Consider the following 22,132-nt stretch of genomic DNA (forward strand, 5'->3'; position numbering starts at 1 on the left):
CAACTTAACCTTGTAACTCAAATCTAGTAAAACAAATTAAGAGGTTAAAAAAATCCTAATAATTTTAATTCATGATGTGGGAGTATATCTCAATATATGTATTAATTTTTTTTTTTTGTCACCTCTTCTACAATCATTCAAGAGAAAACAGAGTAACTCATTTAAATTAGGAACTGGGCAAACCTTTTAAAAAAATTTCAATAGTATGTTTCCTTTATATGCTATTACAATAAATGCTCTATAAAACTGTTAGCTGAAACTTTAGATAAAGAAAAAAGTCTGTTTTGAGAACAGCACTTATCATTGCCCAAAATTGTTCAGAAAGTGTTGCAGATTTTAAGATACTTAGCTTGGACAACAGCAGATAACTCTGAAAAATGTTCCTCAAATATTTTAAAAGGCAAATTAAATTTTTTTCCACCAGCTAAATTACTGGACTTTTTGTATAAGAATGTCATTCAAGTTTTCTAAAATGAGAGTTTACTCATTTTAGAAAATGAGCTTACTCATTTACTGAGTTTATAGTAAACATCTCTAAAATTTGTATTTTTTAAGCAATACTGTCATGAGATGCATTTGTAAAATTACCCAGATTCAGACAAAAGTAAATGAGAATTAAAAGGGGAAGCCTTGAACACTATTAATTTTTTCCCGCATGACAAGTACAGATATTAGCAGAATATCCACCAAGTAAAATGAAAATATTAACTGGTTTCTAAGGCACACAGTTAGTTACAACATCTAAAGTGGGATTTATTTGATGAATTGCATGAAGCCTTCAGAACATTTGCTGCAACTCAAGTAGAAAGAGGCAAGTGTTCACATAATATGTTAGCCTGTAGTCAAGAAAGACATTTCAACTAAAATACGTCAATCCCTGAATCTGAAATCACTTAGACATTACTGATGTAGTATTTGGAAGAATTTCTGTATAGAACATTTTTTAGACTGACATATAGTACTCAATGCTTCAAGGGTTAGGTAAAATTAGTTCTCTTTTGTTCAAAGTGCCTCATTTCCACTAGATAAAGTTTGGTCTCCAGTCTCACTATCCAATGCCTGCCTTACATTGAGTCATCCTTCACTGGACCACACAAAGTGTTTACATTATAAAAGGCTTCTAGATCACTTGGTTCAAATGTAATAGCTGGTTTCATTAATGTTCCAGGAGCAAGGGAACTCTCTCCAATAATTCTCAGGTTGATAAGTTTGATTTTCCAAGTATTCTCCACAAAAGGGCAGCGGATGAGTCCAAAAATTTGTTCAAAAATGCCCAAACAAGTGTTCCCTCGGTGGACAGTCCCAGCAACTCCAACCATAACTAGACCATGGGGAGAAGAAGCACATTTCAGTCCATGGGAATCTAGGTTGGGACTGAGAAAAAGATATTCTTCTTTCACTAGTGACAGCAGACGAAGGCTCACAATTTCTGCTCCATGGTAGTCTATCACATTTTGTTCAGTTGTGTTGTAATAAAACCTAAGCTTGACATCATGCCAGAAGTGCTGTGGCCCCCATTCATCTTGAGGTGGTCCCAGAAGAGGATTCTGAGAATTAAGAAGTTCAAAGAACCAGTGACAGAATTCTTCACCTAATCGACGAAAATCAACCTTTTCAGCTTTTTTATCTTCTTTCTCCTGTTGATTAATAAAACCAACGTTAATTCTTGTATCTATTTTCTATCTTGCCTGTTTCATAGCTAACTTTTAAGGTACTAATTATAGCAGAAAGGAAATGAACTACCTGTGAACTCACTGAACCGATCTTGCACAGTAAATTATTTCTCAAAAAGGGGAGGTCATTTTAGAATTTCTCAGCTTAAACTTCTGAAAATTCCTCTAAGAAATTAAGGTTCAAAGTCTCTTAAAATATCAGCATGAATTAAGAGCCAATAATAAGGATTTACATAAGCATTTTCTCTTGATTGTGGCAGTGATTTCACAGGTGTGTTATTTGTCAAAACTTTCAAACTGTATGCTTTAAATGAATACACTTCACTGTGGTATATTTTATATGCAGCAAAGTTTATAATAAACACGTCTTTAAACAGACACTTCTAATATGATTGAAATAGCTTATTTTCTATGATTGGGATTATTTTATACTATTTCTTTCCAAAATGAATACTGCAAAAATACACCTGATAGGCTAGATTTTATTCAACAGTGTATTCCAGAGCATAGTACCTCATCTAGATGGTGAAAGATCTTGTATTTACTGGGCACGTGCTATTACTGAATGTACTGGGCACTGTGCTTGGCACTTAAGTGCTATTTCCTTCTTTCTCCACAAGCTTTATGACACAGATATTATCGTTATGCCCGTTTTATAAACAAGGCTCACAAAGGTCCTTACTTGCTCATTTACAGCTAGTATACAGCAGACCCTAATATGAAATCACATCTATATGATTTTAAAGTCAACATTCTTTTCAGTACATTAAGGAAGGCTTAGAAGTTCCTTTCCTAATGTGAAGGCAAACCTCTCTCACTGTAAAATACCATTAATTCAATGTGGGTATGTAGTTCAAAAACTGCAAGTTACCTAAAGGTTCAATCGATATTTAAATATTCACACAATATTTAAAATGTACAGTGGAGATAAAAAGAAATACGAACAGCCAATGTCAGCTGGAGGAAATTACTAAAACAGGATTTTTTTCTAGCTAACAAATAAAAAAATTTAAGTTTCTTTCATGAAATTTTTGCAATTTAATACCAAAGCAAGTCTTCAAAATGAGAAAGGGCTTACAACAGCATTCTTCTAAAGTGGAAAAAAGAAATTGGAGAACCAGAGGCTAAATTAAAATTAAATTGATCCTGTAGTCTATCCATTCTTTTTAAAAATCAATAGTCCCCATCTGATAAAGGGATACAAAACATTTTTTCTCACAAATCAATAGAATATTACGTATACATTACTAAATATCAAAAATACTTTGTCTCAGGTGCTTTACTGCTCTTTCTTTAGGATGCAAAAGATAGAAAGTAAAGCTAAAATTATAAAAAAAAAAGAACATTAACCACATCATTCCAGATCTAGGATTATCTAAAGATTTTTACACAGAACTACAGTTCAGGATATGACTATAAGGTCTGTTTTACCTGTTCAAAGAGTCTAATGTTCTCTGTCTTAACTGGCTCTGGCGTTTCCTTCGATTTCAGTTGTGACTGCTTTTTCCAGTAATCCTTTGCATGCTGAATAAGACTGTGTTTTTCAGTAGCTGGAGGTATAATAACCCCCTGTGTTGCCAAGTACTTAAATATGATTTCTCGGTGGACTTTTTTCCGCCTCAGAAGTTCTTCTACACTTTGACTGTACACTAATATTGCACGAATAGCATCTAAAAGAAAATTATGAAGATTAATAGAAAATCATGAGTCACTTGTAAATTTGTCCAGGGTCAGCAGAAACTCTATCAAATAATATTTATAAACTCTTGTCATGGCATTATTGCTTTTGTATAAGATGGTTATCATTTCTAAAAACCAGGAAGTGGGTTGTCAGGTTTTGGATTTAAAAAAAATTTCTTTAAACTATAAATTTCCCCACCTAAAATTCCTCCTTCCTTTCACTTCTCATACGAGATTGTGAATTTAAGCATTTTCTTTTAAAGAATGGTTGTATTTTCAGAAAAAATTTGAATAAGAGAAGAAAAAATTTTAATAAGGTCAATGGAACTAAATTCATTCACAATCCCTAAAATATAGGTAAAATTACAATACTTTTCAATCTCCTCACTCTACAGATAACGAAAGTCAGGGATACATGAGGTATCAACAATCATACTTCTAAGAAATGGCAGAACCAGGACTTTTAATTTTAAAGAACTTCTATTAAACAACAGACTAAAGATGATTTTTACATATGTGAGGTATACAGAATGGTAATAAAATGAACTCCTACATACACACGACACAGCTTAAGACACAGGAATTACTGGTATCTCTGAGGCCCTCATTTTACCTCTCCCTACTTGATGCTATTCCCTCTCTCTCCTCGCTCACCTCACATGTAGCTACTCTCCAAAATTTTATCATTCCCTCGATTTTCTTTTCTTTTTCTTTTTTTTTTTGGCCACTCTGCGGGGCTTGCGGGATCTTAGTTCCCTGACCAGGGATCGAACCAGGGCCCCCCAGCAGTGGAAGCTCAGAGTCCTAACCACTGGACCACCGGAGAATTCCCTCGATTTTCTTTAGAGTTGTACAGCATAACTATGTATCCCTACAAAATATAGTTGGGTATTTCTTTGAATGTTCTATAAATCTAATCCATCAATATATATAGTCTTCTATAATTAACTTTTAATGTTTCTGAGATTAATCTATGTGGACAGACACAGCTGTAGTTAATTCATTTTCAGAGCTGTACCATAGGTAATTATAGACTATACCACAAGGTAGCTATCCTTTTGTTTATAGACTTTTATTATGTGTATCCAATTACAAATACTATTACTTTGGACACTTCCACACTTGTCTCCCAGCCCAGAGGGGCAAGCAGCATGAGCATCACCTGGAGCTTGTTAGAAATGTGGAATTTCTGGGCCCACTCCAAAACCACTGAATCAGAATCTGCATTTTAACAAGATCATTGAGGGACACATAGGCACACTCAAGTTTGAGAAGCTCAGGTAAGTAACCTTCCATTTTAGGAGATAATATAGAACTTGTTTTCCAAAGTACTAGTTCTAATTTACACTCCTTCAGTAGTTATCAACGACATACTTCACAAGATCAACAACACTTGAAGTTTTTACATTTAGTTTTTGCCAACTTGGTACATATGAAAGACACCATGTAGTTTTGGTTTTCCTTTCATTGCTTTCTAAAGATGTTGAGTATCTTTCAATATGCTTATTATTTTTTCCTCTCTGAGAAATGACTTCAAATCATTTAACATTTTTGTACTGGGTAGTTTCGTTTCTTGTTTGCTTTTGGATCCACCATCAATTAAATTCAGCAATTTTATCTATTACAATTTTAAATTCACATTCACCAAGACTGTTAGAAGGCGATTAGCATGTAAAATATATAAATGCCAAAGAACTATATTAAGTCTAAAATTATTTTCAGTCTAAATTCTTAGAAATTTATTCATTTAGTGTTCTTGGTTCACTTTCAAATGAATGACCTTAAATGGCGGAAATGTTAAAAGCAGAGAAAGTTTTAAAAGGCAGACTCTTTTGTAGATACTTAAGTCATATGCTAATACAGGAGGCGGACATTTTCTCATTTTAAACTAAAATTCAGCAAATTTAAACTAAAACTAGCCAGGTAATATACAAAATCATAAATGCTTAAGCTCCTCATTACATTGCAACCAGACTGAATATTTATAATCCATGAAATCTACTCTACCGAAATGTTTATTTGGCTCTGAAAGTAATGTAGTCCTAGTACACAGAATCATCTCTGAAAAACTTGTGATCCAAAAAGAGACATGGATTCATCCTATCTGCTCTTTTATCACAGTAGTTGTTTTACGCAGCAGACTGATAAAAAGTGTTTATGATATCCTCCCCCAAGCTTGAAGAAAATGAGCAGCGGCTGACACTCCTCAGCTGATCGAAACTGAAAATGGAAAACACCCTGACTCCCCGAAAATCTTCAAAAAACAAACAAACAAAATCACTATTCACGTACTCTGCATCTTCGAAACAAGCAGCGTTTGCCCACAACGTATAAAGGATAAAACCTGGAAGCAGCGCCATTTTCAGCGTGCATCTGAAGCAACAGAGCAGCTATAGGGGCCGAGATTCCCGAGGGTTCCGCACAAGCGCAATCCCGGACGGGCTGGGAAGGAGGCCTACCACGGCCTCCACTCACACGCTCCCGCCAGCTGGGGGCCGGGTGAGGCCTGGGGAGGGACGGCCGCCCTTGGGGAGAAGGGTCTACCTTTACCTTGGCGGTCCTCAGGCTGCACCAGGCGGTTGGTGATGGTGTCGCATAGGGCCATGATCTCGTCGTTGTCCAATAGACCGAGCAGGTTACGACAGCCCTCCATCTCTGGGTAGCTGAGCCCCGACATCTCTACCCCCAGAGAGGGGGGGAGAGGACGCCAATGACTTCGCCCCCTTAGGCCCACTGGACCGGCGCCGTGGCAACAGGTACCGGAAATGCCCTTCCCGTTGTTCGCAGCCAAAGGGCCTCGGGTATTCCAGAGCCGTGGGCGGAAGTGATCGTTAATGAGGGCACTAAGGGAACGCGGTGCTCCGACCCGTGGTTCCGGGCTCTCGGGGACTGAGTGGAGTCCCACGGATCTCACTTTAGGGCAACTCCGTATTTACACCGGGAACATCGACCTTCCATAAGGGAAAACGAAACCTAAACTCCTCAGCAGTCCCTCCTCCAAAAGAACGCCTGGGAGGGCTGCGCAGGGCAGGTGCGTGGAAAGCCGGCGGCGGCCCCAGCGCATGACAAGCTCCCGTGATGCCGCGGGGCCGGCCAATGGAGGCGCCCCCTCCCCGCCTTTGGGCCGGGACCCCGGGAGCGCTCGAAAGTTCTCTGCGGCCACTTCTGCGTTGGGAGCACCTGTAGTTTGATATTCTTAAATTACGTAGTTCTGTGCTAAAACAATTTGGTTTTGTTTAACATTATACTTGGAAAAGTTAAGGGGAAAAAATCACCTATCCTGTGCCACGCCTGCCCGCCTTGCAGCTGACTTAAACTCCCCAATAAGCTGCGGTCCGCTGTTGCTTCCCTTCTTATCCTCGCCGGCTTGGCTTTAGGCGAGGCAGTATCGCGAATAGTTTAAGGTTGGGGTCTTTGAAAGCCAGATTCCCAGGGTTTTATCCGTCATTTACTAACTGTGACCGAGAGCAAGCTCTTTGGTCTTCCAGTTTTCTGTCTCGAAACGGATCTAGTAGAGATACCTACCTCATAGGGTTGTTGAAGCGCAGGGAGGGGGGTGAAGAACTGTGCCTGGCGCCTAGAAAGAGCCCAGTACTATATTAGCTATTGTTATCACTGTTGGTGTCAACATTCACGAGAGGGAAACTTCAGACTTCAACGCATTGTCACTGGCTTCTGTCTCCTTCCATTGATTTAGCCATATTTTAGATTTGTTAACATTTAATTAGATTATTGCCAGTTAGTAGCTGAAATGTACACACCTGCAGATACAGGTGAGCAGATTTAACTTTTTAAAAAAAATATCACAGCTAAATATCAGTCAAAATGAACTGTAAATACAGCCTTTAAAATAAGGCATTCAAACCATGGTTAAACTGATTTGCCAGTGGATGTTATTGGGGGTACCACTTACTCATCAGATACCAATTCTTCATTTGTCATTGAGTGCCTATTATGCTAGATATTGAAGATTCTGAGAAATGACACAGACCCTCCTTCAAGGAGCTTTTGGGAGTGTTGCAAATAAATAGATAAGTGCTCACAATACTGGTGTGGAACCAAATGGAAGAAGACATGCCCAACTTTTTCATTCGTTCATTTTTTAAAAATGTGTTTACTGAGCATGACTTGCCAGACACTGTTCTTTATGCTGGAAACAAATGCAAGTCCTTTGGAGCTTGTATTCTAGTGGAAGGAAATAGACAATAAACATATAAGAAACTATATACTATGGCAGGAAATTCTATGGAGAGAAATCAGAAAGAGAGGGTTGGAGGAGAGGATGTTGCTATTTTATACAGGCTGTGAAGAAAGGCTTCTCTAAGTGACATTGAAGGAAAGACCTAAAAAAAGTGTGAAACTGAACCACAGAAGGGTGTTCTAGGAAGAAGCAAAAGTAGAGGTTCTGAGGAAAGAACAGAGTGCTTGGCATGTAGGAAGGAGGCCAGGAGGCTGAAGCAGCTTGTGCAAAGAGGAAGCAGTGAGTGGTGAGGTTGGAGTTGTCGAGATTGATCTAGAGCAGGGTTTCTCAGCTGTGGCTGAGACTACTAACATTTTGGGCAGGATAATTCTTTGTTGTGGGTCTGTCCCACAACATTGTAGGATGCTTCAGCATCCCTGACCTCTCCCCACTAGATGCCAGTAGCACCTCCTCCCCCCTACCAAACCTACCTTGTTTCTCAAATGTTTCCTGGGGGGGGGGGGGCAAAATTCCCCAAGTTGAGAACCACTGATATAGAACCACTTGTCCAAAAGTGTTTTCTGAGATGAAAATATTCTGCATCTGAGCTGTCTATTACAGTAACCATCGGGCACATATGGTTATTGAGCTCTTGTAATGTGGCTAGTACAGCTCAGGTGGTGAATTTTAAATTTTATTTGAATTTCAATTAAATTTTAATAGCCACTTGTGGCTAGTGGCTATTGTATCAGTGCAGTCTAGAGTCTTGCAGCCCATTGTAAAAACTTTGGCTTTTATCTTTTACCTCTCTCTGCATTTCCTATTATTCTCTCAGTCTCTCACTCCAGACCAGTCAGTGGTTCCCTTGCTATTTTGTTCCTTAAACTTGCCATGCAGGTCCTTGCCTCAGTGCCTTTGCTCTTGCTATTCAGCCTAGCACATTTTCCCCTCAGATATCTGAGTGGCTCTCTTTCCCTTACTTCATTCATTACTTTCCCTGCTCAACAGTCATCAAAGAGGTGGTATCATCATGTCTTATCATCATCCTGTTTAAACACCACCTACAATGCCATGCTCACTTATACTTTCCCTACACACTTAATTTTTCTCTATAGCACTTATATTGTACTTTTGCCCCCCCCCCTCCCTATCCCCCCAGTAGAATGTGAGTTCTGAGATTCAGGGATTTTTATCTGTTTCTTTTTTTTTTTTCCAATTGTCTATTACAGAGGCTGGCACATAGTAGGTATGCAATAAATATTTGTTGAATAAATGAATGAATTGTAAAGCCATTGGAGGATTTTAAACTGAGGAATGGCATGATCTGACTTGTTTCAAACAGTATCATTTTGGCTGCTGGTGTCTACAACAGACTGCCAGAAGGGCAAGGGTAGAGGCAGGGAACCCAACTAGAAGATTAATACAGTAGTCCAGGTGAGAGTGAAGGACACGATAATGAGTCCGGAATGATTGCAATGATTTGGTTTGGGCAACTGGAGTTGCTGTTTACTGAGAGGAGGAAGACTGGGAGAAATAGGTTTCAATAGAGAAATCCAGAATTGTCAAGAGATTAGGCTTTCTGGAGAGTGGTGATGCCCAAGAAGATTAAGCAAAGAATGAGGAGTGGGGCAGAAAAAGAATTACAGGTGAAGGGAGCAAAATGTGAAAAATGCATGGAATAAAACAGCATGGCTGTTTTTGGTTGGAACCAAGAGAAAGTTAGTAAAATCATTAACAGGAAGGCCTCAGCACCAGGCCCTTCAGGAGCTTAATTCTTAACCTTGCAAGAACGGCTCTCCCCTTTTAACAGATGTGGAAGTCTGAGCTCAGTGGGATACACTTAATTGCCTTAAAACTCTCATGGTGGAATTTGAATGTAGCTGATCTCCATACATCTTTGAGCTGTTTTCATTAAATTACATTGTGGTAGTTTCAATCACTGAATACTTTGAAAAAAGTTTTCTAGATTAGAATGGTTTTGGGGTATTAGATCTGTTAAAATATCCATTCATTCAACAGTAGTTATTTAAGTACCTATTTATAGGGGACTTCTTTAAATGTCCTGGAAATTGAGTTTCTAAGGCTCTATAAATTTAATACTTTATGAAGAAACTTGTTGCTTTAGATCTGTGGTTTTCAAACCTTGGTGTGTATCAAAACCACCTGGAGGACTTGTTAAACGACAGATTGGTCCCTCACCTGATCAAAAATTTAGCATTTCTTTGTTTTTGAGGGAGGGCAGCAGGCACGCCTCATAGCTTATGGGATCTTAGTTCCCCGATCCCTGGGGACATGGCAGTGAAAGCGCAGAGTCCTAACCACTGGACCGCCAGGGAATTCCCCAAACTTTAGCATTTCTAACAAGTTCTCAGGTGATAGCGATTCTGCTCTTCCGGGGACCACACTCTTAAGAATCATTGCTAGTAGAAGAGAATGGAACACCAAACAGCCATGTCTGTACCAGACTTCATCCTTTGTGAAATCACTGATCCTTAGGCAAGACTAACCCTCTCCATCTGGATACATTAGATCCACTCATGCTGTACAATTTGTAGGGAAAACTGCATGGCAGAATGGAAACCGCATGGCAGGATTTTAGGAGGGAACATCTGACTTTTCAGTTCCACCTCTCCATTTATTAGCTGTGTGACTAGTCAAGTTATTTAACCTTTCTGAGCCTTGCTGTCTAAAAAGCATTTTTCATATCTACCTTTGGGTTGTTTTAACAATAAGAGGTAACACATATAAAGTAACCTGGTACACAGTAATTTCTTCTCCAGCTGCAGCACCCATAAATAAGGCATGAACCTCTCTCCCTTTAGTTTTTATTCCATGTAATATTGGATCGCCTCCATTTTAAATATTGATGTACAGCCCAAACTTCTGGCCTTGTTATCAGTTGATTCTTGAAATTAGTATGGATCTTATGCTATGAAAGCAATCTAATTTGTTTATCTTGGAAGTGTATTTAATATTTGATTGCTTCCCAGCATTTCTCAAATTTCAGAAAAGAAAAAATGGAAAGTCTAGATAACCCCAATAACTTTACCTAAATACCTCAATACATTTATTTAATAGTCTAAGATCATATGACCGTAAATCATAGATGGAGAATTCTAGATCTCAGCTCTAGAATGTTTCAGTAACTTTCTCATAGTTTTTCAAAGCATAACATTTGTAATATGTGCAAATCACCGTAATTAACACAATATCTGTTCTTTCATTTGCAGTGCTCTCATCGCATCAAAGAGTTTCTCTCTACTTCAGCCCCAAGCTGCAAGTTATAGCGAAAAGTGTAGGTTTTCCTTTCTTAGTGAGCCAAAAGAGTAGGAGCCCCCATGCCCAAGGACCCCACTTTTATTTATTTATTTATTTATTTTTTAAATTTTATTTTATATTATTTATTTTTTAAAAAAATTTATTTATTTATTTATTTATTTTTGGCTGTGTTGGGTCTTCGTTTCTGTGCGAGGGCTTTCTCCAGTTGCGGCAAGCGGGGGCCACTCTTCATCGCGGTGCACGGGCCTCTCACTATCGTGGCCCCTCTTGTTGCGGAGCACAGGCTCCAGACGCGCAGGCTCAGTAGTTGTGGCTCACGGGCCTAGTTGCTCCGCGGCATGTGGGATCTTCCCAGACCCGGGCTCGAACCCGTGTCCCCTGCATTAGCAGGCAGATTCTCTACCACTGCGCCAACAGGGAAGCCCCCAGGACCCCACTTTTAGATACAGATTACTAATTGGCTTGAACGTTTTCCCATTGAAATACTTTTGTAGGAAGTAATTTTCATAATTTACATCTTATTTCAAAGCGACTTCACCGTCTTTAAGTTCCACCAGAGGCTCTTCATCTCTGAAGAATTACCAGTGCAGATCAGTCCATCCACTGTCTTGGAGAGTTCTGGTATTTGTTTTCCACCTACTAAGTTTCCAGAGGGTACTATTTCACACTGAAACCACTTACCTGAAATGACTTTAGTAACCAGTGTTCTATCAACTTTTAATTCCTGCATATAGACATTAGTTTAAACAATGTCTAAAAATATCTATTTTGTGTAGACTTTTAGAGTTTTCTATGTTCTTTAAAATCACTCAATAATCTGAATATGGTAATATTAACTGAAATACCTCATTCTCTTATGAAACATAATAGAAATTTCTTATTTAACATATACCTTAAGCCTAATTCCTTTTGAAGTAATGTGCTACATAAAACTGAACACTTCATTACCAACAAGGACAATGTTTTATTGAACAAATCTATGTACAGTACAAAAAAATTTCTTGAAATGACACTATTGTTGATTTATTGCAGTTCAATGGCTCAGTTTTAATTTGTACTCTTATAAAATGCAAAGTAAAATAATTTAATGTTCAACAAGGAAGCACAAATTTCCTTTCTTGCTGAATCTGTAATATCTTTCACATATTAACAATTCCAAAATGCATATGCAGCATTTAGTCATTCTGAAATGGTGTTTTACAGTACCAAATAAATTAAAAAATAAACACTACCATCCCTTTTAGGTTTTTCACCCATACTACAGTTTGAACCAAACATGAAAGGAGTATAGCTGAACCTTCAAGTGTGATTTGAAAAGAATCACAAGTTCAATGTTATGTTATGTTTTCATTATATAATTGGTGGTTTATAAAAAAAAAAATATGGCTGAAGCCCAAAGTACCAGTGCCCCTGTCCACGAAGGTTCTCCTTTTCTATCTATCTTCTCCATAATATCTGAGCAGCAAAAATTCAGATTTGCTATTTTTTTGACCTTACTGAAACATAGCAGAAAGTTAATATTTAATGTTTCAAAGGAAATTTTTATTTGAAAATGAAGGATTGAAACTTGGTCCATGTAAGATAAACACATCCTTAAAATAGAAGGAGTAGAAAAGAAAAAGAGAAGAATTTGAGGAATAAGAAGAAAGCTTCCTTGTCTTCTGAATCCCACATTGGAACTGTTGGAAGTTTATGCACCCCATAAAAGCAAAATGATGTAAGTTTATGTTTTATAAGGCATACATAAGAAAATGTACACATTCTTTCAATAGCAATTATTTGATAAGTATATAAAGAGGTTAGAACAATGTGGTCAAATAGAATTTTATAAAACATTCCTTGATCTAGTTATGTATAAACCAATTTGATCTCAGTCTTTCAGAAAGTTTTCCCTTATCAACACAAAAGTAGAAATAAAACCTCAAAGACAAAAAAATAACAAGTGGAATATGTTTAAAACATCTTGGTATGAACTGCAAAATGAATGAAAATAATTTGCAGACATGGATTTATGTCAACAGTTACAACTTATAAAAAATAAAAAGTTAAAAATGTGATAAAATGTTAAGCTGTGATTTTAAACATCTGGAAAATGTACAAAGCAGAAATATTTCAAAATAACTTCATTGTCCATATGAACTAGTTTCCAAATACTTTTTATTACATGATGTATTTTAGACTGAACTGAAATAGAACTCAAGTATTATATTTTTAGTATCAGGAAGTATGGAAAACATTTTTTTCTTTAGTTGACCTTAAAGGATTTAAAAACCTTATTGAGTTGTTTACTTGTTATTTAAATGTAAATTCCACAGCCTAATGTAGGCTACATAACAAAACAAAAACCTGATTTGATTGATATGGACTTATGACTATCAATTGCATAGTAGTGAATGCCTATGATAAATAAACTAATAAAACTGGGTCGTTTTTTAGATATCTGATTTATCATGACCTGGAAATCCTAATTTAATAAAGCCTGGATGCTACCCTGGAAGAAAAGTCACACTTCCTTAGTAATTTCATTCACGAAGCTTTAATATCCAGAAATTTATAATAGTAGGGTCTGATGAGATTATATACTTTGAACAAGAATGTATCAGTTGGAATAACTGGAATATCTGGTTGACATTGGTACATTAACAGCTCTGTTTTTGAAGAATTTGCCTTTGCATTTTTGTTCATTTTACCCCTGCTATAGATTAACACACTGTTTTGTTAGGTAAAAGGAAGTCTTTAAGCTTCCTCTTTTAAAGACTATACAAGTGGAACACATCTGAGAGCGTATTTTAAAAAACCTTTTTGTTTTAATGATTTATTGACTGTTGTTAAGTTAAAAATCTTCCTTAGGAAAATTACTGGTCATCAAAGAAAATAAATGCATCAATATATCTTACTGTGTTCTTGCTGTGCAAATTTTTGTGTAAATATTTCTTTTTATATATAAAAATTACTATTCAGACCAAATTCATCAGAAATAAATAAGAAAGCATGAGTAATATGGCTTATTTTAGAATTAACTCTAATTGAATAAAACCAATGAATTCTTGACCGGATTCTTAGCTGCATATTTTTTTTTTATAGTCAGTTATTTTTATAGGACTGTACTTAGATAACTCACATTAATGTCTAAAGGACCTTACTATGAATCATCAAGCAATGTCCTAACACTACTCTATATACAAACAGAAATATCCCAGTGTGCTTATACCATTATTCACATTGAAGAATTTGCAATTCAGTGTTTTCTTTCAACTAAGATAGCCTTTAATGGTCTTAGATCCTCCCATCTCTTCCCAGAGTTACTGATAATATGTTTTCTATTGACGCTGCTGCCTTTTAAATATAACTCATTGGTATTATAAAAATGGAAAGTGGAAGGTTCTGTCAAGAGCTTATTAGCAAAGCACTGTTGTTTTGTCTTCTTTTGTTTGTTAATTTTAAATGCTGGCATGTCATTCATTGAACTTTGACCTAATCAATCATCTGGAAACAAGGTACAATCTTTTATAGCTAGGATGGTGATAAATCGTTTTACTTTCATCTTATCAATCAGTTTCTAAGTAATAATAAACCAAACAGAAATGGTTCCTTAAAGCATGTTTGACCAGAAAGGAGGACATAATCTGATTAGGCATGACAAGAAAACAAACCCTATTTGTGGAATACTTTTAAGTTGTTTATTGTAAACCATCCCCCCCTCTCCGTTTTTTGTAATGGGTTTTTCCCTTTCTGTAAGGCCATAGCTGGTTGTTCTTTTTGACTAGTTGCCTGCATATGTTTCTCACATAAGCGAAACTGAACATGCTGCTATTAATCATCATCGACTTCTTAAAAAAATGTGGTTCTTCTGGATAACTGGTACTTTGGGAGTTTTGTAATAACCCTTTTGGAGTCTAAACCAGCACATCTCCTCTGTGAGTTCATTCTAGAAAATGTGCTTTGTCTTTATCTTTAGTAATCCAAGACCGCTCTAAAATTAAGGCCATCAGGGAAATAGCAAACTGATGATGCGTTTTCTTGTAGTGCTTTTTGCACACTACTGCTTGATCGACAGATCGTTCTGAAACATTTTTATCAGGCACCTGTAAAACAGAACACGTCTGTTAATTCATATTTATAGATGTTCATCTAGTATTCTAAGTTAGATTTCCTGTTTATTTATACCCTTACTCATTTAAAGAATATTAATATTAGTAGAAAGGCAAGCTCTTCTTTTGCTCAGTTTTAGTTTTCAATTATTTTCTGGTTCTTTCTTATTTTTGTTTTTGTAATAGAGGCTCAACTTGGTTTACATTTCTGGCATGCAGATGAAAAACATTTCCATCATAATTACTTTGTTTTTAGATCTCTTATTACATAAAACTTGGAATGAAGAAAAGCCTCAGATACAGTTAAAGAGTATGATCCAAAAGTATAAAAAAACTGTGTTCAAGTTCTGGCTTCCACAAGTTCACAGGTGTATGCCTATGCAAATTACTTGTGAATGTCAGTTGCTTGATCTATAAAACAGGAATAGTGATAGCATCTCATGGTGGTTGTATGGATTAAAGGAAATAATGTATGGGGTAGTGCTTTATTACCTGTGTTATATAAATGTTAATTTTTTTAACCTTACAAAGATCTATGGCATTTTCTATTTCTACAGATATACCTGCTGAGAAGATAGAAGACTTACTTTCATCATCTGAATCAAATCCAAAGAGTGTCTGACATTTCTTTTGTGCAAGGTGAGCCTCAAGTGCTTCTGCATTACAGTAGGTGGTCAGGCATTTGCCACATCTTAATCTTTTCACTGATTTTTTACAAACGTTATCTTGATCAGAACAGGCATCTACCCTATCAGTCAGAAATTTTCTGCGTTTTGGCATACTAAGGTACCGTTCATCAAGGTAACTGGGAGGCAATGGTCTGACATATGGCTTTGTTAAAATTAAGCCATATGAAGTATGTTCACTCGTCTGATTTGGTTTGGAAGGTGCCTGAGGTACTGGCAGGGTACTGTGTTCTTGTGGTACAACACTAGGTAAAATGGAACCGTTTTCTGTCCTGATTCTATTTGTATCAATTTTCAAAGCAGGATCTGAGGAAACTAAAGGTGTTTGCTCTATTCCACTGTGTCCATTGACTAAATCACTAATACTACAATTATTTTCAGAATTTGGCTCTATGTCAGGCATCTTTTGGTCTGTCAAGCTTATATCAGAAACAGTGTGATCAGAATGTTCATTTCCATTCTGAACTAAACGGTCTGTTTTCTTTTCCATACTTTCTATACATGTCTTTGGTTCTGTAGGATCTTTCCTTGATTTGCTAGTAGAAACTGGTAGACTAACAGTTTGTTTCTCATTACTAGATGAGTCTTTTTCCTGATGATTAGATTTTGAGTCTGTAAGAACATCCCAAAGAATTGCTTCACTTGGTTGTGCAGATGATTCTGGTGTTTTACTTAAATAGTGCTGAGCTTCATGTTCATATAGCAGAGGAAGATCTTCAAAAAGCTCATGGCATTCTGGAAAACTACACTGAGCTTGAAATATCCTGTGACTTTTTGTGTGCTGAGCAAGTTGGACTGGCAGCTTAAATGACTCATTGCAATTAAAATGCAAACAAAAGTACACATTTGGATAGCTGTGTCTATTAAGGTGATCTATAAAATGTTGAGAATCTTCAAATTGCCTTTGACAAAATTTGCATTTTCCTTTGCTCCACTTCATTACTGTTTGCCGCACATTTAAATCAGTTGGATGTACAGTCCTTGCATGCTTATTTAGAAATCCAATTCTTTTAAATATCCTGACACAGCCAAGAGCAGGGCACTTAAAGTTTCCTTCTTGATCTGTCGCATATATGTCTTTTGGATGGCACACGGTTCCATTGATTTTATGAAGTACTGAAGTTTCCTGATTCAGGTCGTAATCATCTTCTTCATAATCACCTTCTTCGTCTTCTTCCTCCTCATAGTCATCCACACATACAGGTAATGGCTCTGAGACATTATTTAAAGAAGTATCAGGATTGCCATTTTCAGTAATATTTTCAATAACATCTTCCGATACACTTCCGGGAATTTCAATGAATTCACCCACATGTGAAGGGATGACATCTTTGTTTCCATCACTGGAACCGGTAATAGTCTCTACTTCCAAATCCTTGTTATCAGACTTCCCATTTTCAAATGAAATGAAAGTATCAGAACAATTTATTTCTTCCAAAGCAGGATTTTCCTGATCCTCCTGTTGAGCTGCAGCAAGTTGCTGTCTCTGTATTTTCTTAACATGATTCTTTAAATGCTTCTGCATAAGTCCTCTGTTTCTAAATTTTCTACCACATATCACACATGAAAAACTGCCCTTTTTCTGATGAGCCTGGGCATGCCTCACAATGTGACCACCTAGAAATTCCTTGTTACATAACATACACCGATGCCTTGGGACATTGTGATCTACTTTGGAAGCATTAAGAGCTGTGAGGTTTTTCTTTGCATTAATATGACCTTTTGGTTGCACTCCAGATATATCATCAGGATCAAGCTCTCCAGTGCTCTGATCTGTAAGAGAGTCAAGTCCTTCATCTAAACCTTGCTGTTCCACTGCCTTTTTTACATTACCTGTAGAATTTTCCAGTGTACTTTCATTTAGAAATCTAACTGCTGATTTATCACTCAGTAATGCTACACAGTTTTTCTTAATCATTATGAAGTTCCAGAATTCAGGATCAAAAAACAATCCCTTTTTCAAAATTGGAAGTAATTCAAAACGAACACGATTTTGAACACTACTTGTGCCTTCATTATATTCTTCATCTGGACGTTTGTAGAGCTCTTCAACAGTATGATAAGCTTCCAAGGAGCGCTCAAGAAAAAATATTGAGAGTGCACAAATCCTGAGAATCTCCAAATCATTTGGCAAAAAATGTGCAATTGTTTTATAAATTAGACATTTAGTTTTGGGATCATCATGAAGGTCTAGCTGTAGAGCACAACCACATATTTCAACACAAATTTGTAAGCCTTCTTCTTCAACCTGTAAAAAGAAAAATATTACTGCTACTTTTTAAAAAAAAATTATTAACACTTACTAGTTTATCTTTTTAAAATATTGGGTTGGCCAAAAAGTTCCGTAACATCTTACGGAAAAACTCGAACAAACTTTCTGGCCAACCCACTACAACTCTGAAATGAAAGCTAAATAAACAAACACAGTATTCTAAATGTGCAATTTTCTTCAATGGGTAGCCATGTTTAACTACTTTTTAATATACAAATAAATCTTTTTTAACTTGAGAATAACCTGGAAAAGATAGTGTTTTAGCTTCCAATTTATTTAGTTTTCAAGTCTGACAAGCCCTACTGACCATAATACAAAATGCTTCATAACCTTATGGTTCTTAAAATATAAAATGCTTCATGAACTTACGGTGATTCAAGTTTCTTACATATCTAGGCCCCTGTTTTAAGGTACCAGTCTTACGTTCTGTGGCAGAAGGGTTAAATTATATGTATTTAAAAACACAGTTATCAATTTTTGATGTTAAAAAAATAACAAAGTAAAAAAAAAAGAACTGCTTATGGAAACTCTTTCACAAAGCTGCACTAAATAATATTACTTATTGTACTTATTAAGTGACATGATTTATCCAAATAAGGGGAGAAGTATAATCCACATGAAGAAGGCAATTACAAACTTTCCAAATCTAATAAGGTATCAGAATAATGAACCTACTGGAAGTTATCTGAAAAGTATTCAAGCTTTGAAACTTTTACTGATGACTCAAAGATAACTGCATCAGCTTTTAGTTGGGAGTTTGTTGTCTATCCACCTTAATTCAAGTTATAAATAATGCCTCTAGAATGATCTAAATGCTTGTTTGAATAGAAAGAGATAAAATAATCATATGTCTTTAACAGTTGTGTCTGTGTATCATACTGCCTGCATATGGTATATTACAGACGACAGGGAGGAACACTACCTTGCCAGCCTCATGTCCTCTTAGTTCCTTACGTGCTATGCAACCCTTACTTACAGTTCCACAAGCAGACCTGAACTCTGCATATCACTTTACCTCGCTGGTAAATTCCTACCCATCTCCTATTCATTCTTTGAGAATCAGTTCTGCCTTGAAAGTTTTTCTGATTCATTCTGGCCCCTGCCCTGGGGTAGAGTTAAAAACATTCGCTATTCTTTCCACTGAAAATAATTTATACTTATTTCTAAAAAGCATGTAATATTGTTTTATAATTGTCTATGCCCCTACTTCTTGACTTGGAATTCCTAAATCACAGGGACAGTATCTCATTTTTTGTATCCTTCTGAGGTTAACATAGGAGTTGGCATACAATGACCTTTGACTAAATGTTTGCAGAATGAATGAGATCAGATATATTCCACTGATTTAGTCTCCTCCTATAAATCCACCATTTCCAGCTTGGAATCCTTTTCTGAATTCAAATTTCTCATTTCTATAATTGTCAGTTATAAAACCTACCTAAATTTTCCAGATATAGCAAATTCAAATCCACTGCTTCAAAACAATTCATTCTCTTTGTCCAATGTTCTATCTACATCCTCTCTTTCCTCATGAAATTATAATGTACTCACAGTTGCTGAGGTTTAAAAATTTCAGGATTATCACAAAAGGGAACAGGCTACTTTCTTACCTGAAAGCCTTTAACAATTCCAGGATATTTATGGACTGACATTTCAATTTTTAGAGTAGCATTCAGTCCCTTTAGGGTCTATAGCAACCCCACCCCCAACCCCACAGAAACTAAACTCTTCGATTAGTTTCGTCATCCACACATGTCCCCGTTTCTGTGCCACCCTATTAATGCCACTGGACAGTTGTGAGAACCAAATAATAGAATGAGGAGAAGGGGCTCTGTAAACTACAAAATCCTCTACAAATATTAGTATAATCCTTCTCTGTCATTTAAAACCCAGCTGAAAGCATCTTCCTCTGTGAAGGCTTTTCAGATATGCTATCTGCAATGTCTCCTTCTGAACTCACACAGCATTGCCTGTGCCTCTTAGCACTGAGGCATGGGAATGATCTATTCCATCAGATAAAAATGTTTTTAATAGAGTGTATAAGAAATTAAGCACATTTTAAATATTTATTTCATCTTTGAATTTTTCCTCTTATCATGTATTCTTAGGTTGACCACACATGTGAAAATGAGAAAGCTCTATGATAACTGGCTGAACTTCACCTATATTGTAAATTTTCTATAACAAAGTCTCTCGATTTTTGGTACAAATGAGAATCATATGTTAAAAAAACAGAGATAGATAAATATTTTTTAAAAAGTTTTACAGGTAATTCTGATGTACTTCAAATATTAAGAAGTATTCTATAGCATAGTTTGTTTTTTTCCCTGTTTTTTTGGTGGGGAGAGAGGTTAACTTTGACAATGCATTTAAATGATATTTCACTCTTTAATAATGAAGCTATTAATGCAGTTAGCAAAATAAATAGGAAATAAAACAAAACAAAACCCTCGTATATAATGCTTTTTATCACGGGAATATGATCACTACATGGTCATACATCTAATGAGTGATGTGATAATGAATGTAATAAATGCATAAATATGTAAAAAAATTAAAATATATTACTTAATGGATGCCTCCTTATATATTTAAAAGTAACCCACATAAAGATTCAGTTAAATGGAGCTACCTAAAATGTAAGGTAGCTTTATCTTTCCTATCTTTGTATTCAAAGTTCTGTTAATACTTGAGGAGAAAAAGTAAAAAGATCTGTAGGATCTACTTTTATGTCTATGTAAGAATCATATGTAGAATTGTACTCACTTGCCAGTGGCCCATGAAAAACTTGCTTCAGAACTATTTTTAAAAACAGGTAATGGGTTTTTACTATTATTTTAAGTAAACACTTTACTATTATTTTAAGTAAACACTTTAAGTAAACACTTTTACTATTATTTTAAGTAAACACTTTACTATTATTTTAAGTAAACACTATTATTTTAAGTAAACACTTTACTATTATTTTAAGTAAACACTTTAAACACTTTTACTATTATTTTAAGTAAACACTTTAAAAATTTGTCCTTAGGTTTCAAGAATGTCTCAGAATTCATTATTCATTTTTACCTAAACACCAAACGTAAAACTATGAACTGTATTTCTCTATGATAGTGAACAGGTATTACCTATAGTTACACAAAGTTCATTTGCAAATTAGTTAAGATTCTACATACAGGATTTAGAATAATGTTAAAAGTGCCAGGCTTATTTAATTTTAAGAAAAGAGATAATAGCTTCATATGGAAGCAGTTGTTCCCATACTAAACTTTATGTAACACTAAATTTTTTTTCTCTTTTTTCAGTTATTTTCATTTATGCATACTCTTTGTACCATGTTGGGAGTTTGAGGTGGTGGGGAGGGGAGGATATAATATATGGAGAATGTGGCCTTAAAATCCTCCTTTTCTTCAATTACATGATCAAATAAATTTTACCACAAGAGATTCAAGTTTCAGTGAACTGTCATTTAAATTTAATTTAAAATGAAGGGATAAATATATACTATTTACCTCATCTTTAATGATTTTCATGAAAGGAAATATGACTCTCACATTAGTTGCTGTTCTTAAAAGCTGGTAGCATTGATCTACAAAAACTTGTTTTGAAGGATTAGACTTTAGCTGAAGTTTACTCCATATGAAAATCAACTCCCTGTAAATGAGAAAAAAAGAGAAATATCAAAAATACAGTTTATTCAAATACAGACATTAGCTGTCTTTCCCTGATTCTGTAGTGCCCTGGCTGGGATGTATACAAAGTGGGTGTAAATGGACATTAAGTTAACTTCCAAGCTACTTCCGCTACCTATTTGGGACTAATAGAAGCTAGGAGAAAAGGTGAGATTAGAAATTGCAATTTGCTGTATGGAATGCATTCTAATTATATGCCAACAAACCTAAGGCATCTCTAGTACTTGATCAAAACAAATTCTAATCTCAGTATACCAATATTAATGATATTGCTTAAAAAATTTAACTTTGACCTTTAATTAATACCCACTTGCAAATTTAGAAATCAATGTTGTAGAATTTCTGCAAAGAAGAAATGGTTCATACTTTTCAATCTATTAAGATACCAAAAGTACTACAGATTAAAAGTGTAAGTATATTATAGTACTGATTCTGAAATTTTATGTTTTATATCATCTACTCTTCCATTAAGATGTAGTATTTTAAACAAACAAGCTATGGACCATTTAAAGTACTTCACAGGTAGATTCTTTTCTAAAATGTGGCCAAGGTTATTAGATGAACAAGGTAGGAGCAGTG

General features: G+C 35.8%; 2 protein-coding genes across 3 annotated transcripts in view; both read right to left on the reverse strand.

Moving 5' to 3' along the window:
- Window positions 1-576: 576 nt before the first annotated feature.
- On the reverse strand, window positions 577-6,285 carry C4H3orf38 (chromosome 4 C3orf38 homolog; the record flags this gene model as incomplete). The annotated part of the gene is made up of 3 exons (XM_059922209.1): window positions 577-1,637; window positions 3,105-3,343; window positions 5,904-6,285. Coding segments are annotated over 3 exons (1,194 nt in total), but the record flags the coding sequence as incomplete, so codon positions are not given.
- An 8,193-nt stretch (window positions 6,286-14,478) lies between these two features.
- The window catches only part of ZNF654 (zinc finger protein 654), a 91,574-nt gene continuing 83,920 nt past the window's right edge, over window positions 14,479-22,132 (reverse strand). Inside the window, exons 7-9 of one of the 2 annotated variants that reach the window (XM_059921358.1) lie at window positions 21,374-21,515; window positions 15,491-17,837; window positions 14,479-14,897 (exon numbers count right to left, since the gene is read on the reverse strand). In XM_059921358.1, coding sequence (XP_059777341.1) covers window positions 14,890-14,897; window positions 15,491-17,837; window positions 21,374-21,515 — 2,497 coding nt within the window. In that variant the 3' untranslated portion in view covers window positions 14,479-14,889. Of the gene's footprint in view, window positions 14,898-14,933; window positions 17,838-21,373; window positions 21,516-22,132 lie in introns of those variants that run through there. The other variant, XM_059921357.1, reaches the window with a different exon arrangement.

Source organism: Balaenoptera ricei, chromosome 4, assembly GCF_028023285.1.
Source record: "Balaenoptera ricei isolate mBalRic1 chromosome 4, mBalRic1.hap2, whole genome shotgun sequence".
NCBI lineage: Eukaryota > Metazoa > Chordata > Mammalia > Artiodactyla > Balaenopteridae > Balaenoptera > Balaenoptera ricei.